The 24,005-nt window shown below is 32.7% G+C and overlaps 1 protein-coding gene across 1 annotated transcript in view; it reads left to right on the top strand.

The window, feature by feature from the left end:
* LOC119838845 (Down syndrome cell adhesion molecule-like protein Dscam2) overlaps positions 1–24,005 on the top strand; it is a 112,903-nt gene that overhangs the window by 6,924 nt on the left and 81,974 nt on the right. Inside the window, exon 3 of the mRNA XM_038364985.1 lies at positions 7,895–8,066. Within this exon, the coding sequence (XP_038220913.1) occupies positions 7,895–8,066 (172 nt within the window). The remainder of the gene's footprint in view (positions 1–7,894; positions 8,067–24,005) is intronic.

The following is a 24,005-nucleotide window of genomic DNA, read 5'->3' as shown; positions in this document are numbered from 1 at the left end:
AAAAAAAAAAAAAAAAAAAAAAATTTGTTAAGTAATTTTTGGTTATATGGTGAATTTCAAAAATAATAATAATTAGCATATGAAAGTTACAGAAGAAACATTACAGAATCAATGTACATATCCAGGACAATTTCTAAACACGTTAAATAAAATAATACCAAATAATACATCAATAATGCTATTGTTACTTAAAAGCAATTATATGGTAATAAAACCTTAGAATATAAGGAAAGCAAGCATAATCTGTAAAAATTGGTTTGCCTTTCAAAACAACCTTCAACTATGTTTATTATTTATTTCTACTAACATATCATAAATATGAGTGCCTATTCACAAGACTGAATGTCGCCAGAGTGTCGGGTTTCTTTTTATGGAAAATGTTACACGTTAAAAGATATTTCTCTCATGAAAACAATACACTGTTCATTTATGACGAGGGTATTATATAAATATATTATGGCGAGATACGAAAGCCGTAAATAACTTTTAAGAATAGTGAAATTTATCTGTAATTTCGTTAGACGCGGCTTCAACTAACAGGAATGTACATTTTTACAATCTAATCTTATCACGAATGCCATATTCCGTGTGTCAACCTCTCGATATTATTGTATATTTTATTGTACAGAAAATAAAAATTAATGAGTAGACTAGAATGCTTGTAAATGTGCAGTATGTAGGTTCTACATTATGATATATGGGGTAAGTGAGTTACTGGACACAGGAGGAAAGGAGACACACAGAGTATGGCACACACACAAGAGAAAATTGTTACTCTTTTTTATTTTTCGACTTCTTAGACTCTCTTACATCTACTATATTATACTGTTTGTTTATAAAATTATCTTAATAGGTTTAGGTTTTTATAGCTATGTTCCATTTGTATAACAATAAAAAATATATTTTTACGTGTTGTAAGGCGATGAAGACTTAGTTAAGCAATTCTTATAAACAAACAGAAATAACGTACACTACGTGCTGGTGCCTTCTTTTTGTAGATACTTTTTACAAATGCAGCACGATATACGAGATATTACGTCAGTTTAAAGCACTTGTCGTATTTTCACCTCACTTTTTCACATAATATAAATATAAGAGAAGTCCTTGAAACGTTTACAATGTGTGAGCCGTTTTGAAAACTGTAAGTTTTAGAATAAAAGATTTTTGAAAATGAATATGCTATAGCAAAGTGATATTTATACGAATACATCAATTTAAATTTAACTATTACTTTAGCGAGGATAACCCGTTTATCCTATCAGTAATAAACATAGAAAATTATCACATAATATTTCAGGTTAGTCGCAAAGTAATACAGCAAATATTTATACATTTAGTCAAATAATATAAACAACAAACGCTTGGCGTTTTAACATTTTCATTTGATTGAATAGAAGCCAAATTGCTATTGTTTGCGTTTTGTTCTAACGAGGTCGGTTTTTCAGCGCGGGCCAATTAAAATGTAAATTTAAACGATACACGAACTGATACTTTAAACATTTTGATTTGTTAAGTGTTCTGTATAATCGTATGCATGTAATTTCTTTGCAAATTATGATTATGTGAAATTTAAACATTTATATATTAAGAAGATTCATAACGATCAAAACGCAAAGCGAAGAAGCAAGCATTCACAAAAGAAAAACGACATGCAATGAGCATACTAACAATAATATAAGCCTATTAATAAATTATCAACAAATACCAAAACATTTGTCATGTAAATTAAGATTATAGTAATGAAAGGCTTTATTTACAATTATATAGCTACGACTACAACTGAAAATGTTCATGAATTGTATTTGAAATAATTGTTTTCGAAAATAATACTCTGTTACAACATCGCTTAAATGTAAAGGAAAATCTGTTAGAAATTTTATGTCAAAATGGTTGTGCCGGGGGCTTCCTTGGAAAGCATTTGTTACATGGTCTGTTTTGCAAAGGCTCGTGGAGTATAAAAACTTCTTACAAATCAATTTTGTTACTAGATGTCGGATGTATAAAACTTTATGAGATAAAACAACATTTCGTTAGTATTTATTTATTTTATTTATTTATTTATTTATTCTTTATTGTGCACTTAATTAACATTAAAGACAAAGAAAGGAGACAAATAAAACTTACATCTAGGCACAATGGGCGGTCTTATCGCTTAGAGCGATTTCTTCCAGACAACCTCGGGTACAATAGAGGACTATTATAATAATAATATGGGTAGTAAAATTATTATATATATATATATATATATATATATATATATATATATATATATATATATATAAATAAATATATATAATATATACACATACACATACACATATCTACACACACACATAAACATAACCATATATATATATATATATATATATATATATATATATATATATATATATATATATTCATTGATAAGAAAAATTATATATATATATATATACATAAAATAAAAATGAAGGGGAAGACGGTTAGTACTGCTGTTACATTATAAATTAAGTAACTCACGAACGTTTTGAAATATCATCGTAAGAGAAATTTCTTCAAATTGAAGCACAAATTAAATAATTAATTATTTTGCCGTTTCATTTTCCTGTTTCATTTATTATCATTATAAATATATAAGCAAATTTTGACTTGTTGCCTCGTTAATTTAAAAGTTAACAATTTTTTTTTTGAGGATAAATTTGGTTCGTTTCTTCGCCAATTCATTACCTGTCACTAGTTATATTCCAGGCGTCATAATTTACGTACCTTTAAAATGTTATTTTCCTAATAAAAATAACTAATTAATTTTTAACCGTTTCATACAAAACAATTCGGCAACATGACCTATCGGCTCGAAGGCTAAATAGACGTACATCTTTATTCTTTCCCTAAGGTATAACACAAGTCAAAATCATGGACTGTTATTTGTTGATAACATAAGCACAGGCCTTCTATGAGTGGGTTTTAGTACGAGAATACATAATGTTGTTATAAAGTGCTGAGCTAGAAAAAAAATCGAAATGAAACCTTAGAAAAAATACAATATCCTCATGCATGATTCATAGCGCAAACAGAATGAAAATTGGTAAATTCGCTAAACAATACAAAGTTACAACAATGACTTTAAAACAATAAACACCGTGTATGCTTCGTAAAAACTGTAAATTCTAACAAGCATTGTGCGTAAACAAAGGGAATGAAACATGGCCTCATAAAGTGCCTCTCTCGCTGTAATACGTTAGCGCACAGCGGACAGTACTGTAAGTATTATATAATATCTTATATAGATGGCCCTTTAGCGTGTGCTGTCACGAATATGCTATTTATATTGTTCTACAGAAACTTCAATTTCGAGTGGACATCGACTCCTATGCTGTGATAGAATGCAATTTATTGGGGAGAGTAACTTACAAAATTAAAATTATTTTGAATAACTGATTATATAATCATATTTAGTATTTTTATAAATTGGTACTAATGAGATAAAATGTGGAACGAACAATAAGTATTCCAGTGTACACTTAAGAAAGGTATTTTGCATAATTTTTCCTACTTTACATTTTACGTTAACAACGAATGATAATCAGTAAAAGCATTTCCTTAGACAGTAGTTAACAGATAAATGCTCCGTGAGAGGGAATTACTCAACGGGACAAGTAAGGCCTTGGACAATTGGTTTGAAAATAATGAAGTCGCAAAATAGGTAACTTATGATATCCACCGACTAATTCCCATCTTTTTACCAGTGCAATACTTTTTTACTATATTAATTAGAGCGCCTTTAGGTCTTATTGATTTTATATCTGAATGAAATAAATTCTGTAAAAGTTAGCCTGGATTTAATGCAACCCTGACCCATAAACGAATGTATGTTTTACAAAAGCGAAAAGTTGGAATTTTAATTTTGTTTCCCGGATCTAATATCATGCACACATTCTCTTAATGATTTAGACATCTTCTCATTAATGCTGACACGCCAAATTATGACTTGAGCGCCTTTTTAAAAATGTATTAGTACGCACGCAGATGGTACGATGGACGAAATGTTCCGCCGTTTCACTCTTTAATTTCTTTATCAAGCTTATAAAAATATAACGAACTCCCGAACCGAGTTTCATTAGCTTTAAGACTGTAAAATATAACGCACCTTGTTTATATGTTAATGCGTTTAACTCTTGCTACATGATTTTCGAACTTATTGCAACGGTGTTGAGAATATTATACCACGGAGCATTTTTATTGTTAGCTACGATAGGCCCTGGCTCTTTGTATTGTCTTCGTTATTAGATGAATAATGGAATATTTAATGAAGATACTGTAAAAAGTTTTGGTTTAGATGATGTAGTGTCCATATGAAACATTATAGTTGTTTTAAATCACAAAGAGGCAAAAATACTTCTTTTTCATGATAACCTAACATGTGACTAAGAAATTATTTATAAATTCTTTAACATTTTCTACGAATATTAAATGTACATTGAAGTTTCCGCGCGTAGCAATCACCTACAGATTTCGTAGCGTATTGCTACGCAATTCCGTAGAACTATGCTACGATGAATAAATCATCCATTTCTAAGAGTTGCTGTTTGAATTTCTGCTAAAGTATAATCACCGAGGAAGTTTTTTATTTACGTATTATTTCTATACATTTTATACAACGTTATGCGTTCCCACGGCGGCGTGATATTAAGTCAGTTTACATAACTTTAACAAGATATATCGTCGAGTAGTAGGGACTGTATTGTATTTTTAAATCAAAGAAAGTGTTGAGTTTATTAGTGATGAAAAGATGATTACATAAAACCACATTATTACGATACACAGACATCACATGACATGAAATCGTTTCACAACAAGATACTATAATATAATTTCTAGTGAATCATCTTACACGTTTCCGCTTTTTATAAAACATACAAGTACTTTCCTTTCTGTATACAATTTTTGGAAACAAATAAATTTCACGGAATAATTCATAAACGGTAAAATTTACAAATTGCCGTCAAACAAGAATATTTCTGGCGATTTCATACATAATTCAATTTTATGACGTATAAAAACACTTATCACGGCGTTGCCTCTTTTTTCGAAAAAGGAATAATCACTCAATCAAAATATTCGCTGTGTAAATAAACATAATACAAGCGGTTTTAGAGAGTTTATAATAAGATACGTTGAGTATCTTGTTTAGTAATTCAAATTTGCTATCGTATAAGTAAGCAAGGCACAAACAGATCGTCTATAGCTATTCTGTTATCGACTGCTCTTAAACTTGTGTATCGGCGATGAAATTTTTTTCTAGGGTCTATGAATTAGCTTCAACGCATTGCAAAAATGATGAGTTTTTTTCAGGTATTTTATTATTGTGTAATATTTTGAAGGAAATATAAAAATATCCCTCGAAGTTTTTGCTTTTTGTTAAGATAATCTTTATATCTATTCACTGTCAACTTATCTATAAAATAATTAAGAAAAAAAAATTATATTTTTTAATTATTCCAAAATTAACTTAGACTTAGAACTAAAAACGTAAATCGCAACCATAAAACTGTAACTCGTTCTAACATTAGAAGTTCCGCGAACTTGTTAAACTCGAAGTAGTGAAAGAACAAGCCTGAACAATTTTCATAAGAGCCTTTTTTAATCTGCGACTTCCTAGCTTCCCGTTGACCTAAAAAGATTTAACTCGGCATGCTTGCACATGGCGGTTTATGGATTTATTATTCATTTAGAGACTACGTTTATAATTAGGTTTGTGTGTATAACACAGGCTCTTAACATTCGTATGTTTTTATTGAGGACGGCTGTTGATGTGGCGTGTGAGCCTGAATTTTGTTTTATTTTGTAGGTACTTAGATTCGTGTGTGATGTAAATTGTGCTTAGTGTAATTTTTGAGTGACGTATTTGCGTGGCTATTTTTTTTTTGTCTTTTAAATTATCGTTTGCCTAGAATCCTCTGTCTATATGTAAGTCTCAGTCTATATAATGACTAATAAGATATTAAAGAAAGGATGGCTTATGCCTGATAAGGTTATTGAATGACGACTTTAAATGTTTGGAAAAACTGATAATAGTAATGGATGATGATTATTATCCAGACGCAGTCTATGGTGCATATAGAATGCATCTGGATTACAATAACCTAGACATATTTCTCTTTATAGCATTAAATGCAAAGCTATTTAGAGACTTAATATACATGTATCGTTTAATAGTTTGATAATTTGATCACAGCGTAATAGTATAGTAGTAGTTAAATCTGTTTTAAATATAAAACGAAAAACATAGAAAGACTCTTTTCATGTTTTTCACTACCGTTAAATTAGATATTCAAGAATACGAGTCCTCATGTGCGTATGGTATATTTAGGAGACTTCAAACTTCGGCTTAATTTCGGTTAGTGTAATAACATTAGTAAATCATACTTTTGCAAACTCTGAATACGCTATTTTTAACGTTTACCCTACTACACTTTAATATCCCGAACCCCAGCATTTATTAATATCTACAAACAAGCATTGCGTATCTATGAGTTCTCGAAAATCCCATTAGAACACAACATAACGCTGCGTATTATTCCAAACTTCGTCAAACCTGCCCCGTACCCGATATAAACTCAACTATCCATATTATTGTACTATTGTAGCAGTATTACAGTTGCTAAACTGGATGTTTTAGCATTAGTTAACAATAGTTTGAGTAATAATGTGAACTTGTGGGATATCTACATACACTATGAATTATTATAATGTTAGTACAACTTGTATGCTGATTTTTTATGATATGATTAACGTGATGATGGTTTTTAATTGATAAGATTACATTACTTTATAGACGCGAAAAGAGTTTTTCTTATTAATTAAAATTAAATTAGAAAGTATATTCTTGTGTTTGATTTTACGCGAGTATTATACATTAAGAAATTAAAAACTTTTTAACGGATTTTAACACTTGGAACACTTTACAGTGAGCGTTTTTAATTTTTAATAAGAAATTTATGCATCCAAGGTTCAATGCATCAAATGCATGCCAAGTTACACTATTTTAATTACAACTTTTTTATAGTTATGGTACTAACCACATACAAACAAAATACGGATGTAAATGTGCTTTGTCTTAATTAAACTAGAAAATAAACTGAGTTTTTCCTTATTATTCTAGTTTTTAGTTAACTAGAATAATAAGAAAACAAAATTAAACTATTAATTGCCAAATTGGACACTTGGACATTGGCCTCAGGGTCAATTAGGAAAGTTGAACGGATATTAAACGCGAGCGGTGTTGGGCGGTATAGCGTGGTCACCATGCACACACCCGCTGGTTGAATATCAAACGTCACTTCGCCGCTTTAGTGGTATAACGGTACGGGCGGTATACATTTGTGGTTCATATGACGGAGAATAAACAATTTTCGTTTGGTACTGCTGTAGCGCAGTGGATAATGAATGAAAAAAATATGGTTTAGTTAAGTTTAGTTAATTTTACAGGAACTAAAATAGGTGTATAGCGATTAACATATTCATTACTAGCTGCGACTCGTGGTTTCACCCTCGTAAGTCCGTACCCCGTAAGAATATCGGGATAAAAAGTCGCCTAAATGTTATTTCAGTTGTCCAGCTGTCTACGTACCAAATTTCATTGCAATCGGTTCAGTAGTTTATGCGTGAAAGAGTAACAAACACCCACATCCTTACAAACTTTCGCAATTATAATATTAGTAGTATAACGATTTTTAAGTTTATTATATGCACTCATTTATAAAATGATTTCGGAGCAATTAAATAAAGCAACAATAAAAGTGATTCTTCTTATTTCACACCTACTAGTGACCTAATACAGTCCGTTACTTAATACGTAAACCGTACCCCAGCTACCCCTGCAGCTCCTTCTCTATATCTCCAATCTTTCCGACAGGTGGTTATGGCCAAGAGCACGGACCGGTCTTCCTCATGGAGCCGCCTTCCCGCCTCGTGTTCTCCAACAGCTCTGGAGCCAGGGTCTCCTGCGCGGCGCACGGGTTCCCTTCGCCACAGATCGCCTGGCAGCTGCCTGATGGGACACAGCTGGATGATTCACCTGGACTCAGGTAAGGGTTATTTTGCAAGAATGATTTTGCTATTTGATTTTTTGTATAAATCTACAACTTTACCTAAAATTCATTGTCGAAGAATATCAAATTAATATAATAAGTAAGTAATATATTGTTATAACTAATAAAATGAATTATAAGTAGGTATAAATGGCAAACAGAAGTGAAAGACGTGGAGGCGGGAGCTTTATAGTGAAACAGTACTAAAGTGATTAGATAATTAAATTATAATATATCTTTCTGTATATAATATATGTCGTACATCTTAATTTTATATCGTAAAAATGCGGAGTCTTTATCGCTATTTTTCTACCATTTCCATCTCTTTAGCGATTACATAATTTATTTTTAAACTGACTGCGAGGGAATTGAAAAGTAGCGCGACGCGACAAGAAAAATAACATTACTCTTAAAGATACGTGAAGTTTATCTCACAGTGAAGAAAGACGAAAATAAACTCGCAACGAAACAGCTGAATTTGGTAACTTACAGTTTCAGAACGAAAAGCGTAGGTATATCGTACATGAACGTTGTTTTTATTCACATATTTCTGGTGTTAAAAAGTCATAAATTCTAATAATTCTTTCTCAACTTTAAGATTCAATGTATTCATGACTCCACAGAACCTTTCAAACATTTCATATCTGTTTGAAGTATTATAAGGATAGCTAGATTTAAACACGTAATCTTTATGAGAAAACTGCAAGATCCATAGGACAACATAATATGAACCTGGATGCTTAAATCCAATACAAAATACCGGACAAAGACACTACGTACAGTATAATGAAATTAAGTCCTGATATTTTTCATAAAAAATACAGCGAACAAGAGGCGACTCGAGACGCTTTTGCGTTACAAAGACGATAGTAATGTAAATATTTCATAAGTGTTGGAATACATATACAACGCGGGCGGTTCAGCTGGGAGCGAAGGTTCTACATAAGAATCGACTTTATCAGTTTTTCTTTTGTATATTTACCCCATTTTCTTTGAAAGATATTACACTTTAACGCTGCAAATGGTTCTGATTTTCTTCTCGTCTTTCCCTGAAAGGAAAGGAGCTTTTGTCTAACATCTACATTCTACATTTCACCGATTGTTGGTCTGCAATATTCAAAGAAAATTATATACCTATTAATCTTATGTTCTTCTTCACTGAGAAAGGGCATCCAACGCTATCAATGCATTACCGAATATTACATAACTCTGAACTCCGACAGCTTCGAAGTTAGCAAGTTGGTTATCTTTAAAATTACCCGAGTATACGGAGAGATGAGGCGCGCCATGAAATATGGAACAGCTATTTTGAATAGTTCTCGAATCAAGCGACCGAATTTAGAAATCTTCGTTCGAATATATTTGATGATATTGCTTTGGGAAATGTGCTCTCGGTCAAGCGGGTAGATAAATAATAATAACTTTACTATAAAATCGACGATCGTGTATTCTTGTACATGAGTTATTTAACCTGAAGGGTTCTATCTCCATGTGACTGTGCATTAGAGAAAATCTTAAAAAAAGGCAAAGTCTGAATGACTGATCTATCAACACAGATCCTATGCACAGCTACTATGTAGGCATCCATTAAAAAAGGATTTTGGTAAAAATTATGCCCAAGTGAATAAAATGGGGTTGAAAGTTTGCACCATGAAAATTTATTTGACTGTATGCAACAGCTCGTATTTGATAGCAATTGGATAAAATTGTTGATTTCTAAATAGAAAGCTCATCATATCGACCACAAATGTGCCGTAGCCGCACGCCACAACCCAATTTGAAATGCGGTGTTGAGCAGGCAGAGCTATGAAGCTCATTTAGATACTGACGTGTGGCCATCTGTTACTATTTCGGTAAAATAACAGCTGTCATTGAATTTGAGAGCTATGGAAATTGAAGCACATTGAAAGTTATGAACCAATAGACCAATGAGCATTGTTATAATTCCCTCATTATGACATAGTCAATCTGTTTAACGAGTAATTAGGATTTGTTGACAAAAGTTTGAAAATTAAATAAATATATGCTATAAAATATAACTAAACTAGTAACTTGAACCAACTTCGCTCTAGTTAAACACGTGTATAAATGAATTGTTTGTTGCCAATGTTGTCAAAGGACAAAAACTTAATACGTGTTTTATCTTAGACGGTAGGTTTGAAATGAAAAACCTGATGCAACGGAAAAAGACACAAATACAAAAATGTGTCTTTTGCCGATTTACTGAACTTTCACTTCTATCGTGTGTGAATCGCACACACACCTTTTTTTTTTTTTTTTTTGTAACAAATCTGTGGATCACTCATGTCATCATGGATAAATCGCTACATAAACATCGTAAAAAGGAAAAAATAAGACAAATTACATGCACAAACATAATGAATTATTTATATTGGTTGGTTAGGTTTGTTTCATATTAGTTTTTTCGTTTAAACTAGTGTCCTATTTCAAACAGCTTCCTAAGAATAATGTATACTATTCTTTCTAAATAATTGGTAGGTACATTATGCGATGCGCTCTTGAGATAAATTATTGCCGCTTTAGAATCGTTATTTAACGTGTTGGCGATGCTTTTTTTACTATTCGTAATGTGAATGTTTTATACAAGTATTAAATTTCGCGAAACAAAAAAATGGCAATTTTCTCAAATTTAACAGAAGCTTAGAGTGAAATAAATTCTACGTAAAAATCTCGTATTTATATATATTATTACATGAGGCATGGGTTATATAAAAATATGTACAGAATGATAATATACGAGTATACAATTAATGAATATATGAGAACAAAGAATGTCCCATAACATTAACATTAACCAGTACGTGGAATTTCACACTTTCGATACAAAAAATTAAATAAAAATGTTAACTCGCTCAACGAATATAACCATTTCCAGTAAAATCTAGTATCGAGTTTATGGCAGGACGCAATAAATCAAAACTAAATATTAAATTCCCGTTAGTAGAGTTGAGTCTAAAATACTCTTGGGTAAATTATGACACATTGTTATACCTTCATCATGTAATATTCAGGTAGTTTCAAGGTCAGGCTTATTGTATTATTTATTATACTGCTAAAAATGCCAGGTGGTACTGTTTTCTATAGTAGGTATCTAATTAAATTGAACTAGGTATTTTTAACGTATAATAACTTAATACCCTGTATCTTATGCCGTATACTCAGCGAAAATAATGGACTTATTATATGAAGTTATGGTTAAAAAAGTTGCTTTTTGGAAAATTTTACGGTAAATTTAATCAATTATTTTTCTTTGTGCATACATGCTATTATGAAATACAGATTTACAATGGATTTGGCTGATTTTACATATAATTTTATGGGAAATATTATATATTAATCGCAATTATTAAAAATGTAAAAAATAATAATATTAGAAATAATATACATCTTGAACCGAAACATGCACATTGCTGTCTCATGACTTTATATAATCGAAAATCTGACATTTTTGAAAACGTATCCAATGGCTTACAAAGCTTCAACTGCAACATTACGCTAAAATCCCGTCAACAAAACTAAATCCCTAAAAATGAAAACCAGTTTCCAAGAAATGCAACCTTCAGTGCGATTAAATCTAAAAACTGCTAAAGCCTGAAATAGAGTGGTATCGATTGATGCTGGATAATACCGGGCGAGTTTATTTTTAAACTTCACTTTGCTTTTAGGATATTGGAAACTTAAGTTGTTAGTTGTTTATTTGATGACGGGAAGTAATTCGACACGGTGGTTCGGAAGCCCCAAAGTGCAGGATTTTGATTAGGGGCAACGACCGCGCGATTAACCGCAATGGTAGATTAATTCTACATAATTAATTCATAGTATTATTATTAAGGAGAAGTGGCTTCAGTCGAAAACTCGGGGGTTCGAGTACAGACGAGGGTGCAGGAAATAATCAGCTTATCAGCGTGTTGTCCATATCACCACTCGATGAAACGGTGAAGGAAAATATCGCGAGTTAACCGAAATGTTGAAAAGTTCGACGATATGTGACATCTGCCAATTCGCACTTGGAAAGCGTTGTGGTTATGGCTTAAACTCTCATAGGAGGTCTGTGTCCCTTCAGAGAGAAATGTATGTGCTGATAATGATAATTTTATGTTATTGTGACTAGATATTTTTGCGCACGCATTACCATCTACCAGACAACTTTCTGTTAAATTCAACACGTTCAACATTAAATGTTTTCCACGTTTTTGTAGACAAAAAAGTTAATAGTTATTTTTAAGCTATTGCATAGCCTATACCGCAGGCCTTGAGCGTGGAGACCGAATCCAGAAATTCCATAACGAAAAAAATCTAACACCCCCCTAACCTAACACTCCGACCGGATAAAAGACTGAAAAAATTCTATGCAATAGCTTTACCGTGGCATTCTCCGAGTGCCACACGTCTTTTTTATGACTGTTTTTGTTTATTTTAATGTTTACTTTTGTCTTACATGAAGTCTTCTTAATTACTAGTATAAATGTAGTGAAATAGTAATTTATCCGAACACCCAAGCGGTGCCCAAAATTTCTTTCATAGAGTGCCTAGTACCTACAACAAGACAATTCAAATATCTTTTACCCGCAAACAGAGAACTGAGAACCTTGCATCCCTTTACAAATAGAACTGTAGTCGAGAAATTTCGATACATTTCGGCACTGTGCGGCATCCAGAAACTTGGCGAGAGGTCTCCTGGCTTTATAAGGTTGGAATATTGAAGTGGTTTATTTATTTATTTGTTATGTGTTTGTTTGAAATGACGTTTGTAATTATTTGGAGGAAAACAGATTAATGTAGTTTTACGCCAAGGGCATGTCAAAGTTTATTTTTAGGTTAACTGACACGCGGGTTCGACGCAACTTTTTCGAAACAAATATTACCTTATAGGATCTAGACCAAAGACTAACTCCATAATGGTACCCTTAACGGTAAGAAATTATATTTAAAATGTGTATGTATATATACCTTATAATAAATATTTATCTTGTCATAGGTATCGTTTGATATATTTCAAAAGTATTTAATCAAACCCATTATTATGGAGAACAAATAGACAATTTAATCTTGTTTTATTCTATCCAACCTAATTGAACGTTCCTTTATGGTATCCTAGCTGCGCCCCGCGGTTTCACCCGCGTAAGTCCGTATCCCATAGGAAGATCGGGATAAAAAGTTTCCTTTATGTTATTCCAGTTGTCCAGCTGTCTACGTATCAAATTACATTGCAATCGGTTCAGCAGTAGTGAAGTATCCAACTGAAAGTCTTACTACGGCACAGATAATTTAATATTATCAGTTTATGTTATCTTTGATATTATACCAGTCTAGTATATCTACGGCATTCATTACAATATATCAGTTTCAATTCATCACATATAATTTTTATAAAGCTTCTTAATTTTATTTAATAATAAACTAAAGTATGCATATTGTTATGCAGCATTATCTTATCTAATATGTTGTCTATACTGGTATCACAGTATTTTTTTACCAACTTCATCCACAAACTGCCCAATCATTCCCAATATAACGATGATATACAATATTTTGGTTACCATATTTATTAAAAGTCTTTCTCTTGTTAAGCGCGCCATTATGTATAGTTATACAACCGAATATATAGCGATATCGTATACAAGCATTAACTACGCAGTTTATTACGGCGAATGTCAACCGACTTATTGACACAGTTCAAGGGAAAATGAGCAGAATCGCGAGGAAATAAGCACGGAAATTGCCCGAGAGAGAGGTTAATGTGCGGAACCGCAATGCTAGTTTTACTTTACGTTATGTCAACTAGGATTTGACTGAAAACGTACTGTAATGGTGTGGATACACGCTTCAGCGGGCTTGTCAATTATTTTATGTCTGTGATTTGTGGTCTTAAAATCCCGGTCGTGTCAATGTAGCCTAGTATTTTATGATGTTGTTTTAAATATGCTGTATATTATTACGTGTGATTATCAACAATTTAAGCGTTCAGAGGATGAGTCAGCTAGCAAACTTAAAGCTCTAAGACTTCATAAGATTTTAAGGGAGCCATAAAATTTATAAAAAATTATTGATTCTTAATCCAACTTGTTTTAAAACTTTATTGAACTTAAAGATAAACAAGTTATTTTTTTAACTTAAAGATATACGAGCGTCCACTTACGCGTAGTATGATACCTTATTTCACTTCAAGCTTATCGTTATCAAATTGTAGCCTTAAAACGCTTCTATAAGTCATTTCATTACAAGTCAATAATAATTATGATATCTGGAGATACACCAATTTCCAGAACTCCACATTTAACCCGATTCACTGCACGTGATAATAGAAATAGTTCAATTAATTTCCCCCAGTGTCAGAACCCACACGTCCAGATCACAGCCGAGGTTGTCAGAGCGAGTTTCACATCGCTTTAGGGTAGGTCAAGGCATGCCTTTGTAAATTCGAGCCACAATAGTTGAACCGCAAAGAGAATGTCAAAGTGCAGATAACTCACTTAGTGGGGTTGGAACTAATCTAACTCGGTACTTGGTCGTGTCCATCGCACGTGACTATACCCGCACTTACGGATATGCTAATCTCTTGTCTATTTGGCTTTAAAATCAAAGAATGCTTAGTGTTTAATGCTTAGGGTATTTTGTATGTAAAAAAAAGCAATCGCAGGGTCTTTTTTAACGATTCTCATCAGTCGAAACAGCTTAGCGCACCGGCGATAAATAAAAAATTATGTATTTTGTCGATTCAAAGCGCTTCTATACGAAGTCTAATTGAAGAAATAAATATAGGGCTTCGACTTTTTAACTGATCATATTTTTAACCATGGCATACGATAAATTGAAATATATGTACTATAAATATAGTCTTATGATTGAATGTTATGTATGACTGTTTTAAAAAATATACATCTTCCAATAAGTTACAAAACATGAATTAAATTAATAAGTGAAAAACAATTTGTGACAATTAAAATACTCTCAAGACTTTTCCATTTAACAGTGCCGTTGTGCGGAATAGTTTTCACTCTAAGAACGCTGTTGTATTAATTCTTACCAGATGTGCGATGAAAGTAAAAGATAAGTGAACAGAAAGTGTGCTTCTTACATCGTAAGCCCGTTATAAAACCATCGTCACTGAGTTTATTAAGTAAAGAAAAAGTCCACATAAACAAGATGTTTAGTTGAACTCGGGTTGTGTTATCCCAAAATCGGAAACCGTGCTTTGTACAAGCCGGTAACGAGGGACTAAAAAGAAGAGGCTAGATAGATTAATTGGGCTTCGCAGGTTGGCATAAATATTGTTCAATTCTGTGACCACGCATAAAACAAGCTGAATTAGAGCTCCAGTACCTCCGGTGACGTAGGCGGATTAAATTACCGACCCTCTCAACATATTACTCCGAATATCTTATATATTATGTATGTCAGGCGCGAGGATTTCCCCATTTAAATTTTCTTTTGTTTAACATTATCTCTGTTACGATGCCTTATTTACTTTATATAGAGTACAAACTGTGTAAACGGTTGTACAGTGCCAGAGAGTGTAATTTTACCTGACAAATAATGTCAAAAAAATGTAATGGAACTAAATTCAATTACAATTAAGTTAAAAAGAAACAAAAATTTAAAAAACTGATTTTTATGCAGTTATATTATAATAAAACAGCATATTATTTAATGTTATATTATTTATTTTTTAATTATAATTTGTCGTCCATGGAATGCACGTCAATTAATTAATGTTTTTTCTGAAAATCATACGACTAAGAACAAATGTATGGATTTGACATAATAAGCGCTTTCAGAAGTCAGCAAATATAAAGATGCGACGATGAACGCATCTTCAGAAAAACATAAGCATCGACAGAATCACATCTGCAAAATAGAATAAGGTTTTATAAAAACGAAGCAGAAACAAAATCATACGCAGCAGTCAACAGCCTGTATAAACAGTGTTTGTTTCACCCCGAACACAATTCTTTGTTTCGTTCAACCCACACGAAAAAATTTGCCAAAGAATGTATAAAACAGGAATGGAATAAGGCAGAAAGCTTTAAATTCTCAAAGCAACTTTGTGTTTCTGGTGGAAGCGTGGCGCGGTAAACGGAATTCTGCACTTGAAAACTTAACGTTCACTTTAATTTTGAAGTCACAATTCTTGCGTTTACCTTCGGAGTTTGATGCATGGTTTTAATAGAGTTTGTAAGTTAATGTATACGAAAAGATTAATAAGTTTACGCGTTTGGATAATGTGGTATTACGGTTACACAGTTGGTTCTTGATATTGCAAAATATTTACAAGTTGAGCATATGTTACACGAAACAAGAAATAAATAACAGTATGTATGTAGTTATACAGTATTCCTATTTAGTGTAATCAGAGACAATATGTCATTTTATATCCCAGTTTCGAGAGAACGGTATCTGCTTCGTTTTTTGTTTATATTTCCAAAATGATATAAAAGATATTACACTTAAATATTTTTAGGCTTTTATAAATTTTTGGATATAACATTTTAATGATTCCACTGCTTGATTATCAGTTGTACCAGAGCTGTAGTTAAACTAAAAGCAATACGGTTGCAAACAAAATTGTTCCGTTTAATTTAAGTTACAATAGAGGACTCGCGACGCGGCCACCGACACTTGCGAACTCTTCTCGAAGTCTTGATTTGAACTTAATTACAAGTTTGTCTGCGAATAACTCTATATTATTGCGATAATGTGCACATATTGTATTCGGTGCGGTAATTTGTGGATTTCTTCGATTTTTTTGTAATACGATAGGTTTTCGATTCATGTTGCGTGGCGTATTAATAGATGTATAAAGGATGCATAATTTTAAAAGAGAAGAGATTTAGAACATATAGAACGTTAGCAGCACACGCAAATTCGCAGTCTTATCTATTACTATTAGCAGTTTCTTCTCTTTAGCTCTTGACCCATAATTTGTTTTTTATTGCGGATCATTGTTGGTATTTTTCGGTATTTAAATTGGAACTCGAACTAGAAAATTCTCAATAGTACAAAATAATAAGATACAAATCATATTTAAACATCATAATACTAGAATAGAAAAGTGATTAACTATAATGCTCCGTCCAAAGGCTGTTGACTTACCTTTTCTCAAAAGAACTTGACAATCATGAGAAGGCTTTATTTACCCTAGACTCGTTAGAACATGGCTTTAATTTCAACAGTAATATTTCACTCCTTTTATTATTTGATGTAGCTTCATTTCCATAGCCCGGTATTTAAGAATTTTTGTCAATTAATATTCACTAGCTTTTAATAAATGCCACAGTTAGGGAGTCGTTTTTATTTATTGTTAACAGAGACTTTTAAAATTATTTAATGCTGAAAAGATATTGGTAGTGGCGCAAATACGTTTGAAATAAGGCTGCTAAGTTATGAAATTTAGATGTGTTTAATATTAAGCAAACTTTTTCATTCCTCGGAATAACATAATGAGATAATTAAAAAACGGTTTTTCTTAATACTTTTCATGCAACATAGAAGGAGAAAATTCAGCTATATGCTTGGCAATGAATGTCACTTTGACATTATTATCCTATTAATAGTACATTTCATAAATGACCTATTATAGAAATTATAAAAAGAATCGTGAATAGAAACTTATAAACTTATTGTAATAAGATGTTAGCAATGCCCCATGGTTTCTGTTTAAGCCATCATTTCTTGGAAACTCGACGAAGTGTGCGCGATTTATTTTTTATTTCCACGTACTTGTATTCACGATGTCTGGCGAAGTTTTAAGTTTGTCAGGGAAATGTTTTCCAATACTCAGTTTTGCTAATGGCTTCTGTAACTTCTGTGAGTTCTAGAAAATACTTATATTGTCTTATATGTGACTGATTTAATCTAACGTAAGATAGGGTGTTGGCTACAACATTGATTAAGTATTTGAATAAGAAAACTAGATCAAATCTTAGCTTGATTACATCAAAGAACCTGGACGTCGAAGAGAAATATCATATTGTAAAATCTCCAATATTCGGTTCAAAGATTCGAATTAAATAAGAGTGAAATATAAATAATATTATGCTTATTTTTTTTTCATTGGGTTAAACAAATTGATAGTAACAGAATTACGTTGTTTCAATTAATGGATATGTATTTGAAACTAAAAACAATACTTACTTATTTGTTGAAATGTGTAAGCTATTTCGTAGACGCGTGGTTCTCAAGTAAGTGTACATGTTCAGGGAACTACCTATTATCAGCGCTTTAATCTTATCACTGCTGCAGAAAATGAGGACGAAATCCTTTGCCTTCTAGCTTCCTTGTTAGAGAAGTATGTTAAAGCTGCACAATGGAGACGATTTCATGGAAACTCTTATGTTGACATATTTGAAAAAAGTCTATTTTATATTTATGAAAGACATGCGAAATGTTTTTTTATTTATGTCAGCGGGAAAGTGGTGGTTCGCCTGATGGTAAGCGATCACCGCCTCCTATGAACATTTGCAGAGTGTATTTGTGAATGCGTTACCTGCTTTTAAGGGGTAAAAGATGAGGAAAGGATATGACAGGAAAGAAGAAATGGACTGGGAAGGGAAAGATATAGAAACGGGCTTTACTCCCATTTCCAAAAAACAGTATTTAGTCCGTAAAATATTGAATACTTAGTGCCCTATGAATTATGAGTTTTTAATACAATAATTGTAATTGTATTTTCTTGATCATAGAATTCGTTCGTAACAGATATTTTAATTAGAAGCAGTTATTCCGGAAATCGACAAAACTATTTTTTGACGCTTTTTTGACCAAAAACTTTTCCTCTCACTTGCTGACTATAATTTATTTTTCCTGAAATTCTCTTTGCAATTGTGTTCATGGTACCTCACATTTATCGTGTTTTTTACACTAAGCGACCCTACCTGCCCTCGTGCATACCGTCTAATTATAGCTGACATATGAAAACGATGTACCTAACAAGTATACCTTATAATTTGTGAAGTGTATATTTTGATAAGTTGCATTTTCATTAAAGAAATAACAAACAAAAGTAGAAATAAACTATGATATCAAAAGAAAACAAACGTTATTTTAAAAAATATACATGCAGAAAATCCAGTGTTTCATAAAAAAATCACTCAAGTGCGAGTGGACCTCGCGAAGCTAAGGGTTCCGTAGGAAAAACCTAGGGAGCGACTGCGAAAAAGCTCGGTCACTCATCCAATTTATGACCGTGCCATTGCATAACCTGCATTTATTAATGTTGTTATAACGCCAACAAACACGTCATTACCGAAAATTTCAACTGTCCTATCATGTTTCGTGAAACGAACAGACAGACAGCGAAGTCATAACAATAGGGTCTCGTTTCACCCTCTGGGTACGGAACCATAAAAACAAACTCCATATAAAGGCACATACGAGCATGAAGCTGATCCACCCTCGGGCTCATTGTTGCGCTAATGTCCTTGCACAAACATCGTGCCCCCGGCTATTCATGCTAAGTGGTCTTTTGTCTCCGCAGCTACACATCTTTAGTGGTCTGTTATTGTGCGGAACAAGTTGATATTCACGGTATTCGATTTAAATATACATTTTGGAGGATGGCGGTCGCGTTATTGTGCGATGCTAATTAACATTTTTTTCGTATTGTTATGGCTAATTGCAATAAATTATTTAATATTACCTATAGTTATATAATACCTATATATACCTATTAACATTCACGACGATTACACAGCGCCCTGTATTCCAAACAGAGCCAAGTAATGCGAAATACCACACATATTGTTACGAAATTCATCTTTATAATAAAACGTAATACAAAAGGGTAGAAAACTCGTGAGACATATATCTATGTCTATAATATTATCATACTGTTGTCATCAAAAGCATCGAAATTTTAAAAAGAAAGAAAAGTAAGAAAAGTAAGAAAGAGAGTCCCTATTGAGACCATTCGAATTTATAAACTTTATAAGAATTTAGTAGTTTTATTGTTATATTATAGAGCTTTAGATATTTTTATCACCAGCACTGTGATGATGTAATGTGTTATTAAATTAAAATCAAAAAAAGAATAGAAGTTGCGCTTGTTAATGGAGTTATTTTAAAAAAAAAATTAACTATCAAGTGGCAGCATTACAATATTTGTATCTACATATGTTATTAAATATTAGAAATAACTTTTTTCGGTTCCACCATAATAGTAACTGGTAATTGCACTACAAAGGAGAGTTGATTGAGCCTTCAGCGCTGCCATCTTCTGATGCTATCTTTGATGCATCTTGTGCAAACGATTACTAAACGCGTATCTCTGTCTACCTTACGTGTGTATTAGATCATCCGCAGATCTTTGACAAATTAAAAGAATACAAGATTCAATTTAATACACTTAGTACAATAACGCAGGTCGTCTGTCCTTATCTATTTAACCATCTTCCATGCATGCATCTCATTGATTTATTATGTAGCAATTGTTAAAAAAGACATAGGAAATTAAATATATATTATGTTTATACGCATCTATGACGTTTAGTAAAATCTAGATAGTTTGGCTTGGTCTGTACATATTTCTAGTCGTATTATCTCACTTTGATAGTCGTAGTATAGTATTATGTTATATGTGGTGATAGTAAAGATCGGTTTGGATTTTGTTAGCGTACGGGCTTTTTTATTAGAAAATTTATTAAAGCTTATGGAAAAAACTGCTATACCGCGATAACAGAATTCAACAGAAGTGAAGCCGGGAACGGAAGACTAGTTTACATATAAACGCAATGCTATGACCGTCGGTTCTAGCCAAAACCCGTTAAACGCTAGGTGCAGGTTTTATCATTCGCGCAAAAAGGTTCTTATGTATATCAATTTATAACGTTATATTGTAAGGATACAATATATTAATTATTCTTTTGATATATATTAATTATGTTTATCTTACCTGTAATATAATTACCAAATTTTCACAATATTAAACGAATAAAACGTAAAACAAATCACTCCCTTTCATTATTTTATGTTATTACAATTTTTCAACTCTTAATATTTTTAGTCTTGTTGACTAAGCCGTGAGAATCTCTTAAATATTTATCTCATGGACAGAAGCCGTTAGCAATTTAGCCGTGCACACTCAAGACGAGCTATCTAATAAGGTAAACTAACAAAACCCAGATCCAATATGATCCCATTAATGTTATCGTCCTAACACACAAAGAGAATGCAGCATCGTCCCACAGTCTTGTTCCCTGGAGAGCACTGGATTTTAGATTAGTTCTTGACTCCCGCAATATTACTTCCAATATATGAAATAATATCCATCTTATAACCCTAAGCGGTCTTAACGTTTTTAAGATATGAAATTAGCATCTAGATACGAGTAATTGCGGAACAAATTACCAACGTTACCTATACCGTAATACTAAGCGGCTTTTTCCTTTAAATGACTGTAATATTATTTCATTAGTTTTCTTCCTGTCAGTTAAGATTGAAGTATCACAAACTTCGTAAAAATGGAAGGTGAAAGTTCGTTTCAGATGTAGGACATCTTACCCGCTAATAACAATCAATAACTGTCACTTTATTGAAATACCACTTACTTAACAGCACGCCCGTAACACAAAAACAACCACATATATCCTAATTCCACATAAAAACAATACAAACATACCGATAACCCAGTTGCGAGGCAATTTTTTGGAGCGCAGTAGATAAATAAAAACGGCGCCGTGTCGCCAAAACTTTCCGACACGTCGTAAATTCTCGTGACGGATCATTTGTCCAGTTCTTGTGTGCTATTAAATCTGGCGGCTTGTTATGGAAACCGTGGACGGCTTTCAAAGTTGGAAAATGAAACGAGTTACGTAATTGCGATCTCTCGAGCTGACTTTAATAAAAAGGTAGTTTGTTTGTTATTATGAAAATCGTACACATATATGAAGAAGAACAGATAATTGCATTTAGCAAAAAACGAAACTGCATTTCAAATTATCAGAAATAGACATAATTTAAATGTTATATCGTGCACCTGAGCTGGCCGTTCGCCTGATGGTAAGCAATCACCACCGGCCATGAACATTTGCAGATGCAGTGCCTCTGTGAATGCGCTTTTAAGGGGTAAAAGATAAAGAAAGGATTGACGACTGGGAATGGTGAGGACAAGGTCGAACACAGTCGATTCGAGAACCAACACCCTTTTTTGGAGTCGATTTAATGCATTCAACAGCTTTAAAATAGTAGGCCTAGCTGCGATCAGAATGGCCCGGATCAAAAGTGAATATCATGATTTTTAATTGACTTATAAAATATAGTAAAGATCGGAAAGAAAAGAAATCATTACAACTAATTCCTTTTTATTGAGAGATTGTGTTGAAAAAAATTTATCAAGGGTACTTTAAAATTAATTAATCAGTAAATTGAGCACCAATATTTTATTAAATAAGATATCCGCAATAAAACTAACAAAAGAAGAATAAAATCAAGATCCAAGTTCCCGAAGTGGGACCATTTATAAGCTAATAATCATTATTCATCAATTAATTTGCATTACGAGTAAAACATCTGTAAAAGCTAAGTACAGACAAATGAATTGAAAGCCAAGCGTCAATGACCGCATAACAGAGCCGAGGCTTAAAGTTCACGTCAAAAGGGTAAATAATTTCATTGCAAACTCAAACCTACCCTCTAATTACAAGTGCAACTGTTACTTGGCTGCCGCGCTATTGTAAAATAATTCTTATCGTCGCTCGGTAGGGCTGAATTCGGCAGGGCGATTGATGTCGGCGAGAGATAATTTCGTCATGGCTTGCCGAGTGAAGAGCAGTGTTACGATACGTAGCTTTTTAAATAGGATTAAGTTTTATCTTGGAATTACGCGTTTTAATGTGAATGGGAAGTATGAGTCGGCTCACAATAGCATAATACCTTCTTGTTTTATTATTTGAAATGTCGGAACGCAAATGAGCTATCAATAAAGCATTTAATTGTTAACCGATGAATAATATTAGGGGATTAGAGAAGTATAAGTAAAATATTACCATCTAAACTAATATTAGAAAGAGAAACATTGTTGAGTGTTTTCACGAAAAAACTTATGGAGTGATTCCGAAATTTCTATTACCATTAGAAAGCTGCATTTCACTGAGTGACTTATATGTACCACGGTCGGAGATGAGGCAGACCGCAAGTATTGTAATATATGGAAGGAGAGTCTCCACTACTGCACAACAGCACTACATGTTGGGGATGATATGCGAAATATTTTCAAAGCGAGCGTGATCTCATTCCTGTACAAGATTGCTCAACCTGCACTTAAATCAAGTGTAGATTTCAAAATATATCACTGTTATATGACAATACTAGCTGCGCCCCGCGGTTTTTTCCGCGTAAGTCCGTATCCCGTAAGAATATCGGAATAAAAATTTGCCTTTTTATTTCATTGCAATCGTTTCAGTAGTTTTTGCGTGAAAAAGCAACAAACACACACACATCCTTACAAACTTACGCATTTATAATTGTCATATTAATTCATACATGTAGCATATAAACCTATATGGTAAAGTTTCTATGTTGCTATATAGATATATCCTATTTACAAATGGTTTGAAATACCACAGCAAGGTAGCTAATATACATTAAATTTTATAGCAATTTTGGTTATTTGCTCGGCCAAGCTGCAGGCTCCATCACTCTTCCATGAACTACCTATAATAGTTGATCCATTCAGTAGTTGAAACAGACTTCCATTAATATTATTTCATGACCAAGTTTCTTTAATGATAATTAAAGTATGAGAGATATAAAGCGAACTTACATGACCACGCCGGTAACCTAGTTACAATGGCCGACAATTCCGTCCTGAATTTGGCGAGCGGCGTGTCTCCGAAAGTCCCCGACACATCGTAAATCCTTGTGACTGATGATTTGTGGCGCTCATATTTCGTTAAAAATAAATTTAATCATACATTGGCT

Source organism: Zerene cesonia, unplaced genomic scaffold (genome assembly GCF_012273895.1).
Source record: "Zerene cesonia ecotype Mississippi unplaced genomic scaffold, Zerene_cesonia_1.1 Zces_u005, whole genome shotgun sequence".
Lineage (NCBI taxonomy): Eukaryota > Metazoa > Arthropoda > Insecta > Lepidoptera > Pieridae > Zerene > Zerene cesonia.
This window is presented reverse-complemented; position numbering and strand designations above follow the sequence as displayed.